Source organism: Pseudorasbora parva, chromosome 9 (assembly GCF_024679245.1).
Source record: "Pseudorasbora parva isolate DD20220531a chromosome 9, ASM2467924v1, whole genome shotgun sequence".
NCBI lineage: Eukaryota > Metazoa > Chordata > Actinopteri > Cypriniformes > Gobionidae > Pseudorasbora > Pseudorasbora parva.
Window position 1 is genome coordinate 4,813,380 of NC_090180.1, and position 26,188 is coordinate 4,839,567.

At 36.3% G+C, this 26,188-nt stretch overlaps 1 protein-coding gene across 6 annotated transcripts in view; it reads left to right on the forward strand.

Moving 5' to 3' along the window:
• The first annotated feature begins 255 nt into the window (after positions 1–255).
• Positions 256–26,188, forward strand: part of amph (amphiphysin) — a 70,120-nt gene continuing 44,187 nt past the window's right edge. For 2 of the 6 annotated variants that reach the window (XM_067453571.1, XM_067453570.1), the window contains exon 1: positions 256–415. In XM_067453571.1, the coding sequence (XP_067309672.1) occupies positions 347–415 (69 nt within the window). In that variant the 5' untranslated portion in view covers positions 256–346. The remainder of the gene's footprint in view (positions 416–26,188) is intronic. The other 4 variants (XM_067453574.1, XM_067453569.1, XM_067453573.1 and 1 more) reach the window with 4 other exon arrangements.

Below are 26,188 nucleotides of genomic sequence, written 5' to 3' on the forward strand. Positions count from 1 at the left end.
GCAAAACAGTGTAAGAATACAAGCAGCCACAAGAGATGCAGTAGAGCACATTTACAGTATTTACGCACACACAGTCTCTCGAAGCATCCTCCTCGGCATGCACCTGCTGATATTATAATGTTCACCGAGAAAAATAGCAATGAACATATTTGATTTCCAGCATCTTCGACATTGACATCAGTGCCTCTGTGTGTGTGTGTGTGTGTGTGTGTGTGTGTGTGTGTGTGTGTGTGTGTGTGTGTGTGTGTGTGTGTGTGTGTCTTTAAACGCCGCTCCTCCCCCTCCGCTCTCCTCGGCTCTGGAGGTGCTGAAACATCGCCTTTCTCGTTTCAGAGCACTAGCAGCCATGGCTGAAATCAAGACGGGCATATTTGCCAAAAACGTCCAAAAGAGGCTCAGTCGGGCGCAGGAAAAGGTACGGCTCGAATTATTCTCCTATTTGTGTTGGATCAAAAACGAGTCGATTCTTAGATTGCGTTTGATAAAGGCAGTATTTTGTCTTGTCTCCGTGGAGCTGTCCAGCAGAGGAGATTCAGGTGTGCGATTTAACCTGCATTTTTTTTAAGGTTATAGTAAAAATAGTTTTAATTTGTCTTTTCTCACATGCATAGTTTACATTTCCAGTGCATCAAACCTTCAACATCAATGCTGGCGTCAAAAATGCGCAGAGTGCAATGTTAGCCAGCACTGCCATTTAAAAGCTGAAATCCCACTTAAACCTACGAGGAATGATCATACTGTGTGGCCTAAATATATCATGCACCTTCTTAGAGGAATGTCTGATCTCTGTTTAAAAACCTTGGATGACTGGTAGATTATAATGTGTCACTGATACAGTGACACGCATTATATCCTATCCTTCATAACGTCTCGCTATTCGTTCTCCTGTCTTATTTTGGAGAGATGTTTTTCTGTATGCGGTTTTCTGGTATTTCCGAAGATGTAATGCAGAGTCGTGACATTATTAGATGTTGTTTGAAGCTGTCATTTTTCTGCAAGGTCAGGAGAAGGGGAGGTGGGGGATGCCCTCTCTATGCGGTATGAATACTATAGCAAAGGGATATTTCACTGCGGTCAAGCCAGCCGCGCTTCGAAAATACACGGTCAAGCCAGCCGCCCTTTTTTTTTTGTATGCGCGTCTAATAGTGCTCTTACGGTATGGGTGCTGGAAGCGGTCAAAATGGTTTTAAAGACTCTGTAATAAAGGCGTTTCATTTATGCTTTTGCATTTGTCCCTAAAAAGAGTAAGACCATCATTTTTCATCTTATTAGGACACAGATAATACAATTTAATGTTTTAAAAACACATGACTTATTTTAATTTTAATGTTTGCATATGCTATACATTAATTATTATACGTAATGTTTTTTGTATAACTTTTTGATTGTAATGTTTTCTTATACTATACATTAATTACTATACATCATTTATTAATTTTATTGTTATTACTTTTTATTTTAATTTATAGTTAAGTATAATATATGAATTTTATGCATAATTTATTACTATTAATTTTATTACTTTTTGATTTTAATGTTTTATAGGCTATATTATATTAATAAATATATATTATTATTATTAGAAATGAATTTGTTAATATTCATGTTAAAATAATACATCATTAATGTTAATTTTTTTATGTTGGTATATGCTATACATTAATTATTATACATTTATTAATTTAAATTGATTTACTTATATATATATATATATATATATATATATATATATATATATATATATATATATATATATATATATATATATATATATATATATATAATTATTATTATTATTACTATTAATTAATGTTATTCATCCTTATATCATAAATTGTTATAAGATTTCAAAAAAATCATAAAAATCTTTCCTTCATAGGTTTGCTCATTCTGTCACTTGATATTTGTTCAGAGTGACCCTGACTATTACTGTATTTATTTACAAGTCATTTTACTGTATAGTTTTGGAGAAAAGTACAGTCAAACTCAGCAAAAAATCAAAGTGAATTCAAACACTGTCCAATTTTCAAAAAATCATAAAAAACTTTCCTTCATAGGTTTGCTCATTCTGTCAATGGATATTTGTTCAGAGTGACCCTGACTATTACTGTATTTATTTACAAGTCATTTTACTGTATAGTTTTTGAGAAAAGTACAGTCAAACTCGCCCCAACAGTCATTTAAGCACTTACAGTCCAATATTCAAAAAATCATAAAAATCTTTCCTTCATAGGTTTGCTCATTCTGTCAATTGACATTTGTTCAGAGTGGCCCTGACTATTACTGTATTTATTTACAAGTCATTTTACTGTATAGTTTTGGAGAAAAGTACAGTCAAACTCGCCCCAACAGTCATTTAAGCACTTACAGTCCAATATTCAAAAAATCATAAAAATCTTTCCTTCATAGGTTTGCTCATTCTGTCATTTGATATTTGTTCAGAATGACCCTGACTATTACTGTATTTATTTACAAGTCATTTTACTGTATAGTTTTGGAGAAAAGTACAGTCAAACTCGCCCCAACAGTCATTTAAGCACTTACAGTCCAATTTTCAAAAAATCATAACAATATTTCCTTAATAGGTTTGCTCATTCTATCAATGGATATTTGTTCAATGTGACCCTGACTATTACTGTATTTATTTATAAGTCATTTTACTGTATAGTTTTTGAGAAAAGTACAGTCAAACTCGCCCCAATGGTCATTTAAGCACTTACAGTCCAATATTCAAAAAATCATAAAAATCTTTCCTTCATAGGTTTGCTCATTCTGTCAATTGATATTTGTTCAGAGTGACCCTGACTATTACTGTATTTATTTACAAGTCATTTTACTGTATAGTTTTTGAGAAAAGTACAGTCAAACTCGCCCCAATGGTCATTTAAGCACTTACAGTCCAATATTCAAAAAATCATAAAAATCTTTCCTTCATAGGTTTGCTCATTCTGTCAATGGATATTTGTTCAGAGTGACCCTGACTATTACTGTATTTATTTACAAGTCATTTTACTGTATAGTTTTGGAGAAAAGTACAGTCAAACTCAGCAAAAAATCAAAGTGAATTCAAACACTGTCCAATTTTCAAAAAATCATAAAAAACTTTCCTTCATAGGTTTGCTCATTCTGTCAATGGATATTTGTTCAGAGTGACCCTGACTATTACTGTATTTATTTACAAGTCCTTTTACTGTATAGTTTTGGAGAAAAGTACAGTCAAACTCGCCCCAACAGTCATTTAAGCACTTACAGTCCAATATTCAAAAAATCATAAAAATCTTTCCTTCATAGGTTTGCTCATTCTGTCAATTGACATTTGTTCAGAGTGGCCCTGACTATTACTGTATTTATTTACAAGTCATTTTACTGTATAGTTTTGGAGAAAAGTACAGTCAAACTCGCCCCAACAGTCATTTAAGCACTTACAGTCCAATATTCAAAAAATCATAAAAATCTTTCCTTCATAGGTTTGCTCATTCTGTCATTTGATATTTGTTCAGAATGACCCTGACTATTACTGTATTTATTTACAAGTCATTTTACTGTATAGTTTTGGAGAAAAGTACAGTCAAACTCGCCCCAACAGTCATTTAAGCACTTACAGTCCAATTTTCAAAAAATCATAACAATATTTCCTTAATAGGTTTGCTCATTCTATCAATGGATATTTGTTCAATGTGACCCTGACTATTACTGTATTTATTTATAAGTCATTTTACTGTATAGTTTTTGAGAAAAGTACAGTCAAACTCGCCCCAATGGTCATTTAAGCACTTACAGTCCAATATTCAAAAAATCATAAAAATCTTTCCTTCATAGGTTTGCTCATTCTGTCAATTGATATTTGTTCAGAGTGACCCTGACTATTACTGTATTTATTTACAAGTCATTTTACTGTATAGTTTTTGAGAAAAGTACAGTCAAACTCGCCCCAATGGTCATTTAAGCACTTACAGTCCAATATTCAAAAAATCATAAAAATCTTTCCTTCATAGGTTTGCTCATTCTGTCAATGGATATTTGTTCAGAGTGACCCTGACTATTACTGTATTTATTTACAAGTCATTTTACTGTATAGTTTTGGAGAAAAGTACAGTCAAACTCAGCAAAAAATCAAAGTGAATTCAAACACTGTCCAATTTTCAAAAAATCATAAAAAACTTTCCTTCATAGGTTTGCTCATTCTGTCAATGGATATTTGTTCAGAGTGACCCTGACTATTACTGTATTTATTTACAAGTCCTTTTACTGTATAGTTTTGGAGAAAAGTACAGTCAAACTCGCCCCAACAGTCATTTAAGCACTTACAGTCCAATATTCAAAAAATCATAAAAATCTTTCCTTCATAGGTTTGCTCATTCTGTCAGTTTATATGTGTTGAGAGTGACCCTGACTATTACTGTATTTATTTACACATCATTTTACTGTATAGTTTTGGAGAAAAGTACAGTCAAACTCGCCCCAACAGTCATTTAAGCACTTACAGTCCAATTTTCAAAAATTCATAAAAATCTTTCCTTCATAGGTTTGCTCATTCTGTCACTTGATATTTGTTCAGAGTGACCCTGACTATTACTGTATTTATTTACAAGTCATTTTACTGTATAGTTTTGGAGAAAAGTACAGTCAAACTCAGCAAAAAATCAAAGTGAATTCAAACACTGTCCAATTTTCAAAAAATCATAAAAATCTTTCCTTCATAGGTTTGCTCATTCTGTTAATGGATATTTGTTCAGAGTGACCCTGACTATTACTGTATTTATTTACAAGTCATTTTACTGTATAGTTTTTGAGAAAAGTACAGTCAAACTCGCCCCAACAGTCATTTAAGCACTTACAGTCCAATATTCAAAAAATCATAAAAATCTTTCCTTCATAGGTTTGCTCATTCTGTCAATTGACATTTGTTCAGAGTGGCCCTGACTATTACTGTATTTATTTACAAGTCATTTTACTGTATAGTTTTGGAGAAAAGTACAGTCAAACTCGCCCCAACAGTCATTTAAGCACTTACAGTCCAATATTCAAAAAATCATAAAAATCTTTCCTTCATAGGTTTGCTCATTCTGTCATTTGATATTTGTTCAGAATGACCCTGACTATTACTGTATTTATTTACAAGTCATTTTACTGTATAGTTTTGGAGAAAAGTACAGTCAAACTCGCCCCAACAGTCATTTAAGCACTTACAGTCCAATTTTCAAAAAATCATAACAATATTTCCTTAATAGGTTTGCTCATTCTATCAATGGATATTTGTTCAATGTGACCCTGACTATTACTGTATTTATTTATAAGTCATTTTACTGTATAGTTTTTGAGAAAAGTACAGTCAAACTCGCCCCAATGGTCATTTAAGCACTTACAGTCCAATATTCAAAAAATCATAAAAATCTTTCCTTCATAGGTTTGCTCATTCTGTCAATTGATATTTGTTCAGAGTGACCCTGACTATTACTGTATTTATTTACAAGTCATTTTACTGTATAGTTTTTGAGAAAAGTACAGTCAAACTCGCCCCAATGGTCATTTAAGCACTTACAGTCCAATATTCAAAAAATCATAAAAATCTTTCCTTCATAGGTTTGCTCATTCTGTCAATGGATATTTGTTCAGAGTGACCCTGACTATTACTGTATTTATTTACAAGTCATTTTACTGTATAGTTTTGGAGAAAAGTACAGTCAAACTCAGCAAAAAATCAAAGTGAATTCAAACACTGTCCAATTTTCAAAAAATCATAAAAAACTTTCCTTCATAGGTTTGCTCATTCTGTCAATGGATATTTGTTCAGAGTGACCCTGACTATTACTGTATTTATTTACAAGTCCTTTTACTGTATAGTTTTGGAGAAAAGTACAGTCAAACTCGCCCCAACAGTCATTTAAGCACTTACAGTCCAATATTCAAAAAATCATAAAAATCTTTCCTTCATAGGTTTGCTCATTCTGTCAGTTTATATGTGTTGAGAGTGACCCTGACTATTACTGTATTTATTTACACATCATTTTACTGTATAGTTTTGGAGAAAAGTACAGTCAAACTCGCCCCAACAGTCATTTAAGCACTTACAGTCCAATTTTCAAAAATTCATAAAAATCTTTCCTTCATAGGTTTGCTCATTCTGTCAATGGATATTTGTTCAGAGTGACCCTGACTATTACTGTATTTATTTACAAGTCATTTTACTGTATAGTTTTTGAGAAAAGTACAGTCAAACTCGCCCCAACAGTCATTTAAGCACTTACAGTCCAATATTCAAAAAATCATAAAAATCTTTCCTTCATAGGTTTGCTCATTCTGTCAATGGATATTTGTTCAGAGTGACCCTGACTATTACTGTATTTATTTACAAGTCATTTTACTGTATAGTTTTTGAGAAAAGTACAGTCAAACTCGCCCCAACAGTCATTTAAGCACTTACAGTCCAATATTCAAAAAATCATAAAAATCTTTCCTTCATAGGTTTGCTCATTCTGTCAATTGATATTTGTTGAGAGTGACCCTGACTATTACTGTATTTATTTACAAGTCATTTTACTGTATTGTTTTTGAGAAAAGTACAGTCAAACTCGCCCCAACAGTCATTTAAGCACTTACAGTCCAATATTCAAAAAATCATAAAAATCTTTCCTTCATAGGTTTGCTCATTCTGTCACTTGATATTTGTTGAGAGTGACCCTGACTATTACTGTATTTATTTACACGTCATTTTACTGTATAGTTTTGGAGAAAAGTACAGTCAAACTCGCCCCAACAGTCATTTAAGCACTTACAGTCCAATATTCAAAAAATCATAAAAATCTTTCCTTCATAGGTTTGCTCATTCTGTCACTTGATATTTGTTGAGAGTGACCCTGACTATTACTGTATTTATTTACACGTCATTTTACTGTATAGTTTTGGAGAAAAGTACAGTCAAACTCGCCCCAACAGTCATTTAAGCACTTACAGTCCAATATTCAAAAAATCATAAAAATCTTTCCTTCATAGGTTTGCTCATTCTGTCAGTTGATATTTGTTCAGAGTGACCCTGACTATTACTGTATTTATTTACAAGTCATTTTACTGTATAGTTTTGGAGAAAAGTACAGTCAAACTCAGCAAAAAATCAAAGTGAATTCAAACACTGTACAATTTTCAAAAAATCATAAAAAACTTTCCTTCATAGTTTTGCTCATTTTGTCAATGGATATTTGTTCAGAGTGACCCTGACTATTACTGTATTTATTTACAAGTCATTTTACTGTATAGTTTTTGAGAAAAGTACAGTCAAACTCGCCCCAACAGTCATTTAAGCACTTACAGTCCAATATTCAAAAAATCATAAAAATCTTTCCTTCATAGGTTTGCTCATTCTGTCAATTGATATTTGTTCAGAGTGACCCTGACTATTACTGTATTTATTTACAAGTCATTTTACTGTATAGTTTTTGAGAAAAGTACAGTCAAACTCACCCCAATGGTCATTTAAGCACTTACAGTCCAATATTCAAAAAATCATAAAAATCTTTCCTTCATAGGTTTGCTCATTCTGTCACTTGATATTTGTTGAGAGTGACCCTGACTATTACTGTATTTATTTACACGTCATTTTACTGTATAGTTTTGGAGAAAAGTACAGTCAAACTCAGCAAAAAATCAAAGTGAATTCAAACACTGTCCAATTTTCAAAAAATCATAAAAAACTTTCCTTCATAGGTTTGCTCATTCTGTCAATGGATATTTGTTCAGAGTGACCCTGACTATTACTGTATTTATTTACAAGTCATTTTACTGTATAGTTTTGGAGAAAAGTACAGTCAAACTCGCCCCAACAGTCATTTAAGCACTTACAGTCCAATATTCAAAAAATCATAAAAATCTTTCCTTCATAGGTTTGCTCATTCTGTCAGTTTATATGTGTTGAGAGTGACCCTGACTATTACTGTATTTATTTACACATCATTTTACTGTATAGTTTTGGAGAAAAGTACAGTCAAACTCGCCCCAACAGTCATTTAAGCACTTACAGTCCAATTTTCAAAAATTCATAAAAATCTTTCCGTCATAGGTTTGCTCATTCTGTCAGTTGATATTTGTTCAGAGTGAACTTGACTATTACTGTATTTATTTACAAGTCATTTTACTGTATAGTTTTGGAGAAAAGTACAGTCAAACTCAGCAAAAGTTGTTCAGTGAAAATAGTGACATTCAGTGACATTGTTCAGTGAAAATAGATATGTGTAACAGGGACATTGAACTGTTAGTCGTTAGCATGAGGCCATACTATCTGCCATGGGAGTTTACCCATGTTATGGTGTTAGCTGCATATGTGCCACCCTCTGCTAAACCGGATACTGCATGTGATACACTGTTCTCAGCTATTAGTACCCTGCAGACACAGCACCCACAGGCTCTCTTCCTCATCTCTGGGGACTTCAACCATGCACCCCCCTCTGTGTTGCCAACATTTACTCAGTATGTCAGTTGTCCCACTAGAAACAATAAAACATTGGACTTATTTTATGCCAACTCCAAGGAGGCATACTCCTCATCCGCTCTCCCTCCTCTTGGCAGAGCTGACCCCAACATGGTCCATCTACAGCCTGTGTATAAACCTGTAGTGCATAGGCAGCCTGTGGAGCACTGTGTGGTGAGGAGGTGGACTACTGAGAGTGAGGAGGCTCTAAGGGACTGCTTCAACACCACTGTGTGGACTGAGCTCTGTGACCCACATGGAGAGGATATTAATGTGATCACAGACACTATAACAGACTATATTAATTTTTGTTTTGAAAATACTGTGCGCTCCAAAACGGTACGGTGCTTTGGAAATAACAAGCCGTGGATGACCTTTAACATCAAAGCTCTACTAAAGGAGAAGAAGAGAGCTTTTAGGTCAGGGAATAGGGAGGAGCTTAGGGCTGTACAGAAGGAGTTGAGACGGAAGATCAGGGAGGGTAAGGCCAGCTATAAGAGGAAGATGGAGGAGCAGCTGCAGCAGCAGAACATCAGGGGTGTGGGGAGGAGCTTAAAGACCATTTCGGGCTTCAAAGCACACCACTCACAGGCTGTGGGTGACTTGCAATGGGTTAACGATTTGAACCAATATTTTAACCGTTTTGACCAGTCACTCCCTCCTCCTCCCCCGCAGCTGTTCCATACCTTGTCACCGGGACAATGCCACACACCCCCAGCCTTTTACAGCTCTGGCCCTACACACCTCAACACCTCCTCACTGTCCCATGGAATCAGCCACCCTCTCAGCGCACACCTAACTTTTACATCGGTCCAGGTGAGAAAAGAGCTGAGAAGAATTAAAGCACGGAAAGCAGCTGGACCAGATGGCATCAGCTCCAGGCTGCTGAAATCCTGTGCAGATGAACTATGTGGGATTATTGGGCATGTCTTCAATCTGAGCCTCAAGTTGAGGGTTGTGCCACAGTTATGGAAGACCTCCTGTGTAGTACCAGTGCCAAAGACACCACACGCTAGGGACTTCAGCAGCTTCAGGCCGGTGGCTCTCACGTCACATCTGATGAAAACATCGGAGAGACTGGTGCTGGCTCACCTCCGTTCAGAAGTGAGCTCAGCAATGGACCCACTGCAGTTTGCCTACCGGCCCGAGATTGGAGTGGAGGACGCTGTTATCTTTCTATTACATCGTGCTCTTAGTCACCTGGAGAAGCCCGGCAACGCTGTGAGAATTCTATTCTTTGACTTCTCCAGCGCATTCAACACCATTCAGCCGGTGTTTTTGAGGGACAAGCTAGTGCAGACTGGTGTGGATTTGCATCTGGCTGAGTGGATCCTGGACTACCTGACAAACCGGATTCAGTTTGTGAGGGCCGGGGGCTGTGTGTCTGATCAGGTGACCTGTAGTGTGGGTGTCCCTCAGGGCACGGTACTTGCACCCTTCCTCTTCACCCTCTACACTGCAGATTTCCGATATAATAGCCTCTGATGCATGTATGTCAACTCAGCCAATGGCAAACGTGAACGTCACGGGCGGGTGACGTCACGACCAGTAAAGGATAAATATACCTCCGATCCGATCAGACCTCAGCTTTTTTGCCTCAGCTAAGCGATCTATGTGAAAACTGTCTGTCTATTTATTGTTGTCTGTCTAAAACACAATATTCGAAACAGTTGAAAAATGGCGACTGCTTCAGTATTCAAACAGTGTACTCCTCCGTGTCCCCATTTCCTTACGGGTGGAGATACACATGATTTATGTGTGATGTGTTTGGGAGTAGAGCATGCTCTGTCAGCCTTCGAGGGGTCTGACTGCGAGCATTGTGAGAGGCTGCTGCTTCGCACGCTCCGCTCCCGCCTGTCACTCTTCGAGAAGGGTGATCAGGCTCGCGTTCCCTCTGGTTCTGGACCTGCTGCAAGGACATCATGGGGATCGCAGATGGATCTCACGGAGGGGTTTGAGACGGGCGCGAGCGCTCTTTCTCTGCCTTCACCCGCGAGATCTGTCGCTCAATCACTGGTGTCGGGAGCCCGCGCTGCGGCTTCTTCCGCCCAGAGTGAGAGCCCGTCGTTTCAATACTCCAGCTCTGAGGAGGTAGATGTGTTGAGCGTCGGATTAGGGGAAGATGATTCGCCATCTCTTTCCCCAGCACACGAAGAGCTGGTGGAGGTGATTACTTGCGCTGTGGCGAAGTAAATATTGATTGGCCAGCCGAGAAACAAGGCGCTCGTCCAAAAAGCAAGTTAGACGAGCGCTTTTTGTCATCAAATGTGTCACCTTCACCACGGGGCCTTCCTTTCTTTCCTGATTTACACAGTGAGCTGTGTAGATTATGGAATAAACCATATTCATCACGTCTTTTCAGCCCTCAAGTAAAACATATAGTAATATAAGGGGGCTGAAAGAATATGGTTATGGGGGGATGCCCTTAAGTGGATCAGACGCTTACTAGTTATCTGTCTCCTGCTTCAGCATCGTCCTTGAAGGACCACACGCTCCCCATACCAGTTTTGCTATTGCTGGGGATTTTAACATTCACATAGAAAATATTGAATCCAGTACAACAAAAGAGCTCACGACTGTTCTTAACACTTTTGATTTGACACAGCATGTAAATGGACCCACACACAATCATGGACACACTCTAGATTTACTTATCAGTGAGGGTCTAAACATTTCATCAATTGTTATTAAGGATGTGGCACTGTCTGATCTTTTCTGTATTTTCTTTGATATATCAATCTCTCCTGCTATTGAAGCTAGATCTGTCTCTGTCAAAAAGAGATGCTTAAATGAGAACACTAATGTGCTGTTTATGAAGGCTTTATCTCTAACACCAAGCATATCTGCAGACTCTGTTGATTTTCTCCTTGACTCCTTTAACTCAAAAGTAAAGAGTGTAATTGATGATATTGCTCCTCTAAAAGTCAGGAAAAAGAGTACCAAACAAAAATCACCTTGGAGAAACTCAACAGCAATACAAATAATGAAAAGACAATGCAGAAAATCTGAACGCATGTGGCGGAAGACAAAACTTGTAGTCCATTATAACATCTATAAAGACACCCTTCATGCTTTCAATGTTGAACTACGCAAAGCTAGACAGACCTTCTTCTCAAATATTATAAACAGAAACATAAACAACACGCGCATTCTTTTTGCTACTGTCGAGAGACTTACAACCCCCCCGAGTCACACTCCTAGTGGAATGCTCTCAGACAGTAAATGCAGTGAATTTGCTTCCTACTTCTACGAGAAAATCAATAATATCAAAAAGGCGATCAGCACATCCTCTAGTTGCTCTGGGGTCAGACAGATCATACCAAACCCTCGGAAAATTACCATGTCAGATTTCGAAGCTATTGACTGCAAAATTTTAGAAGACACAGTACAGCATCTTAAAACATCAACCTGTGCCCTAGACACACTCCCCACTTCTTTTTTCAAGTGTGTTTAACTGTTTAGAAGCAGATCTCCTAAAAAAGACAAAAGACAAAACCGAAATCACTACATTTGGAAACAAAGATGAAATTCTCAAGGTGAACGCATATATTGAGGCTAAAAGCGTGATAACAAAAATCAAGTCAGGAATCTTGGAGTGATTTTGGAGTCAGACCTGAGTTTCAGTAATCATGTCAAAGCAATAACTAAATCAGCTTACTATCATCTAAAAAATATTGCAAGAATTAGATGTTTTGTCTCCAGGCAAGACTTGGCCCCGCTCAGGCTGCAGGGCATACACATTCAGAACTATATAGACGACTGGCTGATTCTGGCACAGTTGCAGGAGATGGCGGTTCGGCATCAAGATGTCGTCCTCACGCATATTCAAAAGTTGGGGTTGAGGCTGAACGCGAAGAAGAGTGTGCTTTCTCCAGTACAGAGGACCACTTTTCTAGGCGTGGTTTGGGATTCTGTAGCAATGTGGGCAGTGCTTTCACCCACGTGCATCGCTGCGATTCTGTCAGCTGTAAAGAGAGTAAAACTAGGCCAGTCATTCACTGTCAAGCAGTTTCAAAAGTTGCTGGGGTTAATGGCAGTGGCGTCCAACGTGATTCCTTTTGGTCTGCTGTACATGAGGCCCTTACCGTGGTGGCTCAGGACCAGAGGGTTTTCCCCGAGGGGGAACCCTTTTCGTATGATCAAGATCATGGGGTGGTGTCTCCGTGCCTTGGTCATATGGAAGGAAGCCTGGTTCTGTAGAAGAAATTCATTTTTATTAGGCCTTAGTAGGCCTCACCAGGCCTTAGTTGCAGTATAAGCTGGCCTCAGCTGGGCACCAAGAAACCATGGTCTGCCGCTTGTAAGAAACATCAAAGTGTGAGAAACAGGAGTTGTTACATTAGTTGCAAGGGAGAATGGGTGAGAAGCGGAAACTGTCATGTACTGGGAAGGCGGGGAAGGCCCACAGACAAATATGATACATTGTATTTATATAATTGTGGAAAAACCATGAGTTGACTGTAAAAAGAATGGTGCCCAATGGATGAGAAAGAGAAACTAGTGGCAGTCGGCCACCATTACAAAAAAGACTAGATAAGTTTATGAATAGAACAACTGTAGCAAAAGTGTAGGGAGTAAAGGCACCTCCCATGAAATCTTGAGCTAGAACTGTATAAAAGTGTGAGCTGAGGATGAGATGGTCAGATGTTCAGCTGGCATCTCACTTTGTTGTTCATACAATAAAGTTAATTTCTTCTGAGACCTGGAACTTCGACTCTGAGAGATTTTTCTTTAAAGAGTTAGAGACAAGTTAGAACTTAGAATTTGCCACGACAGTTCCTGTCCCAGGGTCCGGTGTTGGGGCACAATGTCATCGAGTCACCCTGACGACAGATGCCTCTCTCACGGGCTGGGGACCGGTAATGGAAGTCCACTCAGTCCACTGGGGACCATCATCTTTCGTGGCACATCAACTGCCTGGAGATGATGGCAGTCTTCAATGCGTTGAAGTTCTTCCTCCCGGACCTGAGGGGCCATCATGTGTTGATCCGTACAGACAACACATCGGTGGTTTCCTTTGTAAATTGTCAGGGGGGTCTGCGTTCGCGCCCACTGTGCAAGCTGGCGCACCAGATCCTCCTGTGGTCTCTGGGGAAGTTACGCTCCTTGAGAGCTGTCTTAATCCCGGGGGGCCCAGAATATAGGAGCGGTCATCCTGTCAAGACAGGGGCTGAGGCCAGGGGAATGGAGACTTCACCCCGAGGTGGTGAAGCTCATTTGGGAAATTTATGGCCAGGCGGAGGTGGATCTGTTTGCGTCTCAGAATACGACGCACTGTCCACTCTGGTTCTCTTCGACACATCCAGCTCCTCTGGGACTGGATGCCATGGTGCAGACGTGGCCAAGGCGGCGTCTGTACGCATTTCCCCCAGTTGTTCTGCTCCAGGGAGTTCTGGAGAAAGTTCGCCGGGAGGGGATAAGTCTACTGCTAGAAGCTCCTTACTGGCCGAGCCGGATTTGGTTCTCGAACCTCGTAAAACTGCTCGATGGCTCACCATGGAAGATTCCCATCAGGAGGAATCTTCCATCTCAGACGGAGGGCTCAATATTTCACCCCCGCCCAGAAATGTGGAACCTGTGGGTTTGGCCACTGGTCTCTCTACCAAGGTAGTGGAGACCATTCTTAGCTCCAGAGCTCCATCCATGAGGAGACTATATGCCCTGGAGGTTGTTCACTTCTTGGTGTCAAGAACGACAGTTAGATCCAGTCAACTGCCTTGTCCGTTATGTGCTAGAATTTCTACAAGTTTGTTTCTCTTCCAGGTTAACCCCTTCTACACTAAATGTGTATATATCAGCTATTTCAGCTTACCATGCCCTTGTGGATGGTATCACTGTGGGGAGGAACCCGTTGGTAACTCGTTTCCTTCGTGGCACTAAGAGGCTGAGGCCTGCAGTGCGCACTAGAGTTCCTACTTGGGATTTGGCTATAGTGTTGGAAGGTTTATCTGCGGCTCCGTTTGAGCCACTTGACATTATCTCAGAAAGGTTTCTGACTCTGAAAACCATCTTCCTTCTTGCCATCTCTTCTGTTAAGAGAGTAGGAGACCTTCAGACCTTATCAATATCCCCTTCGTGCTTGGAGTTTGCACCAGGGATGGTTAAAGCTTTCCTTTACCCTAGATTAGGGTATGTTCCGAAGGTGTTAACCAATGTTCCACGGCCTATAGTGCTGCAAGCTCTCTGTCCTCCTCCATTTGTTAATTCAGACCAGGAAAGCTTGAACCTTGTATGTCCAGTGTGAGCACTGGATGCTTATGTCCACAGAGCTGCCCTGTGGAGGAAAGCAGATCAATTGTTTGTTTGTTTTGGACCTCATAACAGGGGTCTCCCTGCGTCCAAACATACAATGAGCAAGTGGATAGTAGAGGCTATCTCACTGGCTTATGGGTCTTTTGATCAGCAGTGTCCATTAGCTGTCAGAGCCCACTCTACTAGGAGTATGGCGGCCTCTAAGGCCTTGGTATCAGGGGTTTCCCTCAAAGAAGTCTGCGACGCGGCTGGTTGGTCCTCGCCTCTCGCGTTTGTGAGATACTATGATCTTGACCTGGAGTGTGCTCCAGGTTCTTCAGTGCTCCTGTCTTGAATGTGCCACAGTTTCACACGACAGGCATTTGGTATTATGGCGTTTTGGTATTTCGTTCCCTAAGCTGTCCCTAGTGGACGCAGTGTGAAGTTCCCTCGAAAGGGAACGTCTCAGGTTATAACTATAACCATAGTTCCCTTAGAAGGGAACGAAACACTGCGTCCCTTTGCCATACTCCCTGCATCCCTGTGATCCCTTGCTTCGGCAGTTTTGCTGAGGCCTGATCGGATCAGAGGTATATTTATCCTTTCCGTGTCGTGACGTTCACGTTTGCCATTGGCTGAGTTGACATACATGCATCAGATGCTATAACGCTGGGAGCGTTCCCAAAGCTGTCCCTAGTGGACGCAGTGTTATAGTTATAACCTGAGACGTTTTCAAAAAATCATAAAAAGACATTTTACTCAATTGTTTTTGAGAAAAGTGCAGTTTAATATATCTGAACAATTATCAGATGACAGAATGAGCAAACCTATAAAGGAAATATATTTATGAATTTTTGACAATTTGACATTGTTGGAATTCACTTTTATTTTTTTGCTGAGTGTGACTGTACTTTTCTCCAAAACTGTAATAAATACAGTAAAAAATTGTAAATAAATACAGTAATATTCAGGGTCACTCTGAACAAATATCCATTGACAGAATGAGCAAACCTATGAAGGAAAGTGTTTTATGATATTTTGAAAATTGGACTGTAAGTGCTTAAATGATTTTTGGGGCGAGTTTGACTGTACTTTTATCAAAAACTATACAGTAAGATGACTTGTAAATAAATACAGTAATAGTCAGGGTCACTCTGAACAAATATCCATTGACAGAATGAGCAAACCTATGAAGGAAAGTTTTTTATGATTTTTTGAAAATTGGACAGTGTTTGAATTCACTTTGATTTTTTGCTGAGTTTGACTGTACTTTTCTCCAAAACTATACAGTAAAATGACTTGTAAATAAATACAGTAATAGTCAGGGTCACTCTGAACAAATATCAACTGACAGAATGAGCAAACCTATGAAGGAAATATTTATATGAATTTTTTTAAATTGGACAGTGTTTGAATTTACTTTTATTTTTTTGCTGAGTTTGACTGTACTTTTCTCAAAAACTATACAGTAAAATGACTTGAAAATAAATACAGTAATAGTCAGGGTCACTCTGAACAAATATCAACTGACAGAATGAGCAAACCTATGAAGGAAAGATTTTTATGATTTTTTGAAAATTGGACTGTAAGTGCTTAAGTGACTGTTGGGGCGAGTTTGACTGTACATTTCTCCAAAACTATACAGTAAAATGACTTGTAAATAAATACAGTAATAGTCAGGGTCACTCTGAACAAATATCCATTGACAGAATGAGCAAACCTATGAAGGAAATATTTTTATGAATTTTTGAAAATTGGACAGTGTTTGAATTTACTTTAATTTTTTTGCTGAGTTTGACTGTACTTTTCTCAAAAACTATACAGTAAAATGACTTGTAAATAAATACAGTAATAGTCAGGGTCACACTAAACAAATATCAAATGACAGAATGAGCAAACCTATGAGGGAAAGATTTTTATGATTTTTAGAAAATTGGACTGTAAGTGCTTAAATGATTTTTGGGGCGAGTTTGACTGTACTTTTCTCAAAAACTATACAGTAAAATGACTTGTAAATAAATACAGTAATAGTCAGGGTCACTCTGAACAAATATCAAGTGACAGAATGAGCAAACCTATGAAGGAAAGATTTTTATGAATTTTTGAATATTGGACTGTAAGTGCTTAAATGACTGTTGGGGCGAGTTTGACTGTACTTTTCTCCAAAAGTATACAGTAAAATGACTTGCAAAATAAATACAGTAATAGTCAGGGTCACTCTGAACAAATATCAACTGACAGAATGAGCAAACCTATGAAGGAAAGATTTTTATGATTTTTTGAATATTGGACTGTAAGTGCTTAAGTGACTGTTGGGGCGAGTTTGACTGTACATTTCTCCAAAACTATACAGTAAAATGACTTGTAAATAAATACAGTAATAGTCAGGGTCACTCTGAACAAATATCAACTGACAGAATGAGCAAACCTATGAAGGAAAGATTTTTATGAATTTTTGAATATTGGACTGTAAGTGCTTAAATGACTGTTGGGGCGAGTTTGACTGTACTTTTCTCCAAAAGTATACAGTAAAATGACTTGCAAAATAAATACAGTAATAGTCAGGGTCACTCTGAACAAATATCAACTGACAGAATGAGCAAACCTATGAAGGAAAGATTTTTATGAATTTTTGAATATTGGACTGTAAGTGCTTAAGTGACTGTTGGGGCGAGTTTGACTGTACATTTCTCCAAAACTATACAGTAAAATGACTTGTAAATAAATACAGTAATAGTCAGGGTCACTCTGAACAAATATCAAGTGACAGAATGAGCAAACCTATGAAGGAAAGATTTTTATGATTTTTTGAATATTGGACTGTAAGTGCTTAAATGACTGTTGGGGCGAGTTTGACTGTACTTTTCTCAAAAATTATACAGTAAAATGACTTGTAAATAAATATAGTAATAGTCAGGGTCACTCTGAACAAATATAAATTGACAGAATGAGCAAACCTATGAAGGAAAGATTTTTATGATTTTTTGAATATTGGACTGTAAGTGCTTAAATGACTGTTGGGGCGAGTTTGACTGTACTTTTCTCAAAAATTATACAGTAAAATGACTTGTAAATAAATATAGTAATAGTCAGGGTCACTCTGAACAAATATCAATTGACAGAATGAGCAAACCTATGAAGGAAAGATTTTTATGATTTTTTGAATATTGGACTGTGTGCTTAAATGATTTTTGGGGCGAGTTTGACTGTACTTTTCTCAAAAACTATACAGTAAGATGACTTGTAAATAAATACAGTAATAGTCAGGGTCACTCTGAACAAATATCCATTGACAGAATGAGCAAACCTATGAAGGAAAGATTTTTATGATTTTTTGAATATTGGACTGTAAGTGCTTAAATGACTGTTGGGGCGAGTTTGACTGTACTTTTCTCCAAAACTATACAGTAAAATGACTTGTAAATAAATACAGTAATAGTCAGGGTCACTCTGAACAAATATCAAGTGACAGAATGAGCAAACCTATGAAGGAAAGATTTTTATGAATTTTTGAATATTGGACTGTAAGTGCTTAAGTGACTGTTGGGGCGAGTTTGACTGTACATTTCTCCAAAACTATACAGTAAAATGACTTGTAAATAAATACAGTAATAGTCAGGGTCACTCTGAACAAATATCAACTGACAGAATGAGCAAACCTATGAAGGAAAGATTTTTATGATTTTTTGAATATTGGACTGTAAGTGCTTAAATGACTGTTGGGGCGAGTTTGACTGTACTTTTCTCCAAAAGTATACAGTAAAATGACTTCTAAATAAATACAGTAATAGTCAGGGTCACTCTGAACAAATATCAATTGACAGAATGAGCAAACCTATGAGGGAAAGATTTTTATGATTTTTTGAATATTGGACTGTAAGTGCTTAAATGACTGTTGGGGCGAGTTTGACTGTACTTTTCTCAAAAACTATACAGTAAAATGACTTGTAAACAAATACAGTAATAGTCAGGGTCACTCTGAACAAATATCCATTGACAGAATGAGCAAACCTATGAAGGAAAGATTTTTATGATTTTTTGAATATTGGACTGTAAGTGCTTAAATGACTGTTGGGGCGAGTTTGACTGTACTTTTCTCCAAAACTATACAGTAAAATGACTTGTAAACAAATACAGTAATAGTCAGGGTCACTCTGAACAAATATCCATTGACAGAATGAGCAAACCTATGAAGGAAATATTTTTATGATTTTTTGAAAATTGGACTGTAAGTGCTTAAATGACTGTTGGGCGAGTTTGACTGTACTTTTATCAAAAACTATACATTAAAGTTACTTGTAAATAAATACAGTAATAGTCAGGGTCACTCTGAACAAATATCCATTGACAGAATGAGCAAACCTATGAAGGAAAGATTTTTATGATTTTTTGAAAATTGGACTGTGTGCGCTTAAATGACTGTTGGGGCGAGTTTGACTGTACTTTTATCAAAAACTATACAGTAAAGTTACTTGTAAATAAATACAGTAATAGTCAGGGTCACTCTGAACAAATATCCATTGACAGAATGAGCAAACCTATGAAGGAAATATTTTTATGAATTTTTGAAAATTGGACAGTGTTTGAATTTACTTTAATTTTTTTGCTGAGTTTGACTGTACTTATCTCAAAAAGTATACAGTAAACTTACTTGTAAATAAATACAGTAATAGTCAGGGTCACACTAAACAAATATCAAATGACAGAATGAGCAAACCTATGAAGGAAAGATTTTTATGATTTTTAGAAAATTGGACTGTAAGTGCTTAAATGATTTTTGGGGCGAGTTTGACTGTACTTTTCTCAAAAACTATACAGTAAAATGACTTGTAAATACATACAGTAATAGTCAGGGTCACTCTGAACAAATATCCATTGATAGAATGAGCAAACCTATGAAGGAAAGATTTTTATGATTTTTTGAATATTGGACTGTAAGTGCTTAAATGACTGTTGGGGCGAGTTTGACTGTACTTTTCTCCAAAACTATACAGTAAAATGACTTGTAAATAAATACAGTAATAGTCAGGGTCACTCTGAACAAATATCCATTGACAGAATGAGCAAACCTATGAAGGAAAGATTTTTATGATTTTTTGAATATTGGACTGTAAGTGCTTAAATGACTGTTGGGGCGAGTTTGACTGTACTTTTCTCAAAAACTGTACAGTAAAATGACTTGTAAACAAATACAGTAATAGTCAGGGTCACTCTGAACAAATATCCATTGACAGAATGAGCAAACCTATGAAGGAAAGATTTTTATGATTTTTTGAATATTGGACTGTAAGTGCTTAAATGACTGTTGGGGCGAGTTTGACTGTACTTTTCTCCAAAACTATACAGTAAAATGACTTGTAAACAAACACAGTAATAGTCAGGGTCACTCTGAACAAATATCCATTGACAGAATGAGCAAACCTATGAAGGAAATATTTTTATGATTTTTTGAAAATTGGACTGTAAGTGCTTAAATGACTGTTGGGCGAGTTTGACTGTACTTTTATCAAAAACTATACATTAAAGTTACTTGTAAATAAATACAGTAATAGTCAGGGTCACTCTGAACAAATATCCATTGACAGAATGAGCAAACCTATGAAGGAAATATTTTTATGAATTTTTGAAAATTGGACAGTGTTTGAATTTACTTTAATTTTTTTTGCTGAGTTTGACTGTACTTTTCTCAAAAACTATACAGTAAAATGACTTGTAAATAAATACAGTAATAGTCAGGGTCACACTAAACAAATATCAAATGACAGAATGAGCAAACCTATGAAGGAAAGATTTTTATGATTTTTAGAAAATTGGACTGTAAGTGCTTAAATGATTTTTGGGGCGAGTTTGACTGTACTTTTCTCAAAAACTATACAGTAAAATGACTTGTAAATAAATACAGTAATAGTCAGGGTCACTCTGAACAAATATCAAGTGACAGAATGAGCAAACCTATGAAGGAAAGATTTTTATGATTTTTTGAATATTGGACTGTAAGTGCTTAAATGACTGTTGGGGCGAGTTTGACTGTACTTTTCTCAAAAACTATACAGTAAAATGACTTGTAAATAAATACAGTAATAGTCAGGGTCACTCTGAACAAATATCCATTGACAGAATGAGCAAACCTATGAAGGAAAGATTTTTATAATTTTTTGAAAATTGAACAGAGCAAGTGCTTGTATAAATTATGTATAAAAAGTAATATTAATGATGTATGATAATTAACATGAATATTAACATTATTAATAGTACTGAATGTATAATAATTAATATATAATACATTTAAAACATTAAAATAAAAAACATGAATACAATTAAAATGAATACATTATGAATAATAATTAATGTTCAGCATATACAAACATTAAAAAAGTAACATTAATTTATGATATAACGATGAATAACATTAATTAATAGTAATAATAATATATATATATATATATATATATATATATATATATATATATATATATATATATATATATATATATATATATATATATATATAAGTAATTCAGTTTAAATTAATAAATGTATAATAATTAATGTATAGCATATACCAACATAAAAAAATTAACATTAATGATGTATTATTTTAACATGAATATTAACAAATTCATTTCTAATAATAATAATATATATTTATTAATATAATATAGCCTATAAAACATTAAAATCAAAAAGTAATAAAATTAATAGTAATAAATTATGCATAAAATTCATATATTATACTTAACTATAAATTAAAATAAAAAGTAATAACAATAAAAATAATAAATGATGTATAGTAATTAATGTATAGTATAAGAAAACATTACAATCAAAAAGTTATACAAAAAACATTACGTATAATAATTAATGTATAGCATATGCAAACATTAAAATTAAAATAAGTCATGTGTTTTTAAAACATTAAATTGTATTATCTGTGTCCTAATAAGATGAAAAATGATGGTCTTACTCTTTTTAGGGACAAATGCAAAAGCATAAATGAAACGCCTTTATTACAGAGTCTTTAAAACCATTTTGACCGCTTCCAGCACCCATACCGTAAGAGCACTATTAGACGCGCATACAAAAAAAAAAGGGCGGCTGGCTTGACCGTGTATTTTCGAAGCGCGGCTGGCTTGACCGCAGTGATATTTCCGAGTGGCCACGAGATCGTGAGGGCCTGGTGTGGTTGTAGAGAGTCAGTCTCTCTCTATTTAAAACGAGAAATAGTCCAAATAGACGAAGAAGTTCGACTGGTGTTCAGCTGCAGAATGGGATTTGGTTATGAGTTTAAATATATTTTTTATGCCTGCGCAATATGTTTGCATTTGGTAGCGAAGTGAAAATGAAATGTCTGTCAGCTGAAGGCGTCTGGTAAACAGAGCAGTAGTGTCTGTCCTGCCCGAGCCGAGCTGCAGTAAGAGGATTGCTTTTCCTTTAATACCCACGGTTCCCTCACCGACTGAGGCCAGCTGTAACGAGACATCGAAAGTGAATATTCCCTTGAAATCCGTGTTTCATGTTATCACATATGAATAAACTAAGGGGGCACGAATTGTGGAGGTGTTTTCAGGGTGACGTTTTTTTGTTGGTAGATTGTTCTTGTTGGAGCCTTGATAAGCCTTATCTATTCTCTGTCTGCCTTTTGAGTTGTTAAAACCCTCCTAAATGTAAACAGAACAAAGCAATTAAAATATTTTCATTATTTGCACGTCCAGTGTCTGTTTAAAGTGGCCAAGCTGGCTTTTGGAAGGTTAGTTGCTTTAGTTGATTTGACTGAGATCTATCAGGTCAAATAGCTCTTACACTGTAATTATTATTATTTGTTTTAGTTTTTTGTTGGTTTAACTTGAAAAAGTATAACCTGGTTGCCTTAAAATTTTGAGTTTATTGAAATAAAATTTGAGTTGATACAATAATGGAAATTTGTTTAATAAATAGAAACTCAAAATATTTTTGTATCTGAACAACATTAAAAAAAAATGATAAATCATGAAAATAGCAATATTTGGCATGTTTCACTGCATCATTACAAATAAAACACACACAATTACCCAATATGCTTACAAAATATTTTAATAATATTTTAATAAAGGTTGTCAAATCTCAAAAAAATGTTCATTGTATTAACTCAAAATTTTAATTTCAATGAACTCAAAATTTTAAGGCAACCAGGTAACTTTTTTGCTAAATATTTTTTTACAGTGTAATAGTATAATTATTAGTGTTTTTTAATCAATCAGAACAATTAAAAAATTTCCCATTATAGATGAAAGATGCCCAAATACTCAAACATTTACATTTTAATTAATCATTTGATACAATGCATGCTATTATTGTGTACATACATGTTTTTACATTGTACTTACATTTTGAAAAATACCTGCATGTAATTACGTCTGTAATTCATTTCTGTAGTTACATTTGTAATTACACAGTTGGCACTTCTCTGTCCCTAACTTTACTCTTAAACTCACCCACACCTGTCCCTAACTCTATACTCGTATCCACCTCAATATCAGCAAAGGTGTTTTAGCAATACAATTTGAACACAGTAAGTACTTTGTACTTATTTTTTGAGGTAATACAAAGTACCTAAGGCCATCTAATATAAAGTGGGGTCCACTGGGACCATCCAATATCATTAAAAACAGCTTTTTTTTTAGAAACTCTGATATAGGTTTATATTCTTTATTGAGGCGTATTTTTATTTTTTTTTACGCTGGGTGCATTTCATACTGAGTTAATCTAGACGTCAAAACCACTGCAATTACATCAGGCTAATGAATAAGAATCCTCGTGGCAGATATGAATTACTGTTATATCTGATTGCCTCATGGTATTTAAAAAACAATCAATCATGAAATTATTTTCCTAATTTTCTACCTGATGACTTTATAAAATTGTTTGGTATGTTACCAACAGAGAACATTTCCCTGATTTATATTATATTAAATATTTTTTTTAATTATTCAGTCATAATTTATGAATATCACCATTTGATGATGCAGTTTTGAAGCCGTGCAGACAAATATTAAATCTGATCTGCGTTCATAAGAGCATCATGAAGCCTCAGGGTTCGGTCTGACTGCTCACGGTCAGTGTAACATGATTCCCTTTGGAGAGTTAAGAAGACCAGCACATTTAGGAGCAGGTATACAGTTTACAGCTTCAGGAACAGAAGATCCTGAGCAGGGCAGATAACATGATAAGGGGTGTAAGAGATCCTTTAATCTGAGCTCTGCTGGGGACAGAATACCTCATAATCAACAGGGATCATTCATAATCCTGTTGCATATACAGTCACAGGACGATTGCAGCATTGTGACAGAGTACACTCTAAAAAAACAACCCAATGTTGGGTCAAATATGGACTAACCGAGCAATTGGGTTGTTTTAACCCAGCGATCGGGTTGTCTTAAGCAAATATTTCACCCAACCGCAGGGTTAAAACAACCCAGTTGCTGGGTTAGTCAATATTTGACCCAACATTGGGCTTTCCTATAGCTCAAACAGTAGAGCATGGCGCTAACAACACCATGGTCATGGGTTCGATTCCCAGGGAAAGCAAGAATTGACAAAATGTAAAATGTGTACCTTGAATGCAATGTAAGTCGCTTTGGATAAAAGCGTCTGCCAAATTCACAAATGTAAATGTAAAATAACCCAGCATTTTTTAGTGTGAATTGGACGTAGCATTGCAAGTGCCATGACTTAATGTTTTACAAATATTTTCAATGCCTTTGGAAAGCAGCATGATGGCAAAAATGCATAATGGATTTGTAATGCATCTTGGGAAATCATATATTTGATTGTTGGAATGGCACTGTTCCATTTGCTATAAAACAGATTTGCTTTTCCACTTTGTTTGGCAAAGCTATGAGATTAATTTTTTGTAAACATTATAAAACACTTTTTGAAGGATCATTTGTCAACTAGAGGACATCTCTCCCCGTGTGGATGAGGCGGGGTGGAGTGTCTGTTTTTGAGGCCTAAGCTGTGTTAATATTTCATAGGCTGGCTGCTTCTGTTGTATAGTGTTTCCAGGCTGGCACTGTGTCTTAGATTAGTGCCTTTTGCCTTCTGGACAGTTCAGTGTTGATTCTCTGGCCCTAGATGTGAGGTTTAGGACATTTTTAGGAATTGAAATACAGATGAGCACACACCGGAGCGATTTTGGTCTTTACCTTTTGCTATATTTAAATTAATGTTACATTGCACTTTTTAAATAGTTATATATTGAGCTTGCAATATATCTGAAAGACTGAAAGCAAAGGGTATTTGGTACTTTTATTATTCCTAGCAGAAACATTTTCTGAGCTCTTTAAAAAATATATTTTTGTGCGTTATTAAAGTATTGCGCATGATTAGAGAGCCTTACATGTGTTGCATGAATGTTAGTATCTATCTTTAGTAGTGTCCAACACTCTACCCATTGATCCATATCAAAGCCTTTTCCAACATGTGTGAGTGTGTGATACAAAGAAAAGACCCAGATGGCACATTCTTACCACCCAGGAGTAATGTGGAGCTTTTGTACACAACATTATTTATGTTCCCAGGGGGCCGTTCCTGTGGTTTACTGACTGAGTCCTGTGCCGTATACTCTCACTTTCACACATGATTGGCGCTATTGTCTTTACTGCACTGTACTTACAGTTTACTGTACTGTAATAAACACATCCATTTGTCAATTACTTAAACATTACACTTCTTTTGTCTTTTAGCAATTGTTTTAATTGTCCTCTGTAACATCTTTAGTTTGTTTGTAAATGCAAAAAGGCCTGTTCAGCCAAAAAATGAATATATTGTTCAGCTACATATCAATTGGCAGTACAATATATTTGATTTGTCACAATTTTATTGGCTGGTTATTCCTATGGTTTTATTGTTGTGAGCAGAAGATTGCATATAGATTGCAGTTGTGTTCTGAAACGAGGAGCCAAATCCTCACAATTTTATTTTATTTTAATTTTTGTCCTATTTTCTGGGTTAAATAAACATTACACTAACAAAAAGAAAAAGAAGAAACCAAATACAATTCTATATTGTTGTTTTTTTACATTAAAAATGTAATGCATGCTGAAAATGTCATTAAAGGTGGACCTTGTAGTATTTTTTTTTGCAGTAAAATATCCAAAAACCACTAGGGCAGTGGTATATATTTTGTTCAGTTGAGTACTTACAATATCCCAAATGTTTCCAACTATTTGTAAATTGTGAGAAAATTGCTATTTTAACTACGGACCGGGACGTTTCAGCATAGCGTTTGAGCGAGTCGCCTGTCAATTGCGTCATATCTGCGTTACCCTCGGTTTGTTAGGTTGCTTTCACACCTGCCTCATTTAGTTCTGTTGAATCGTACTAGAGTTCGTTTCCCTCTTTGGTGCGGTTCGTTTGGTCAGGTCTGAAAGCAGCAATCGCACTCGGGTGCGCACCAAAAGCGGACCAAACAAGCGGACCGAGACCTCCTTGAAGAGGTGGTCTCGATACGCTTTCAAA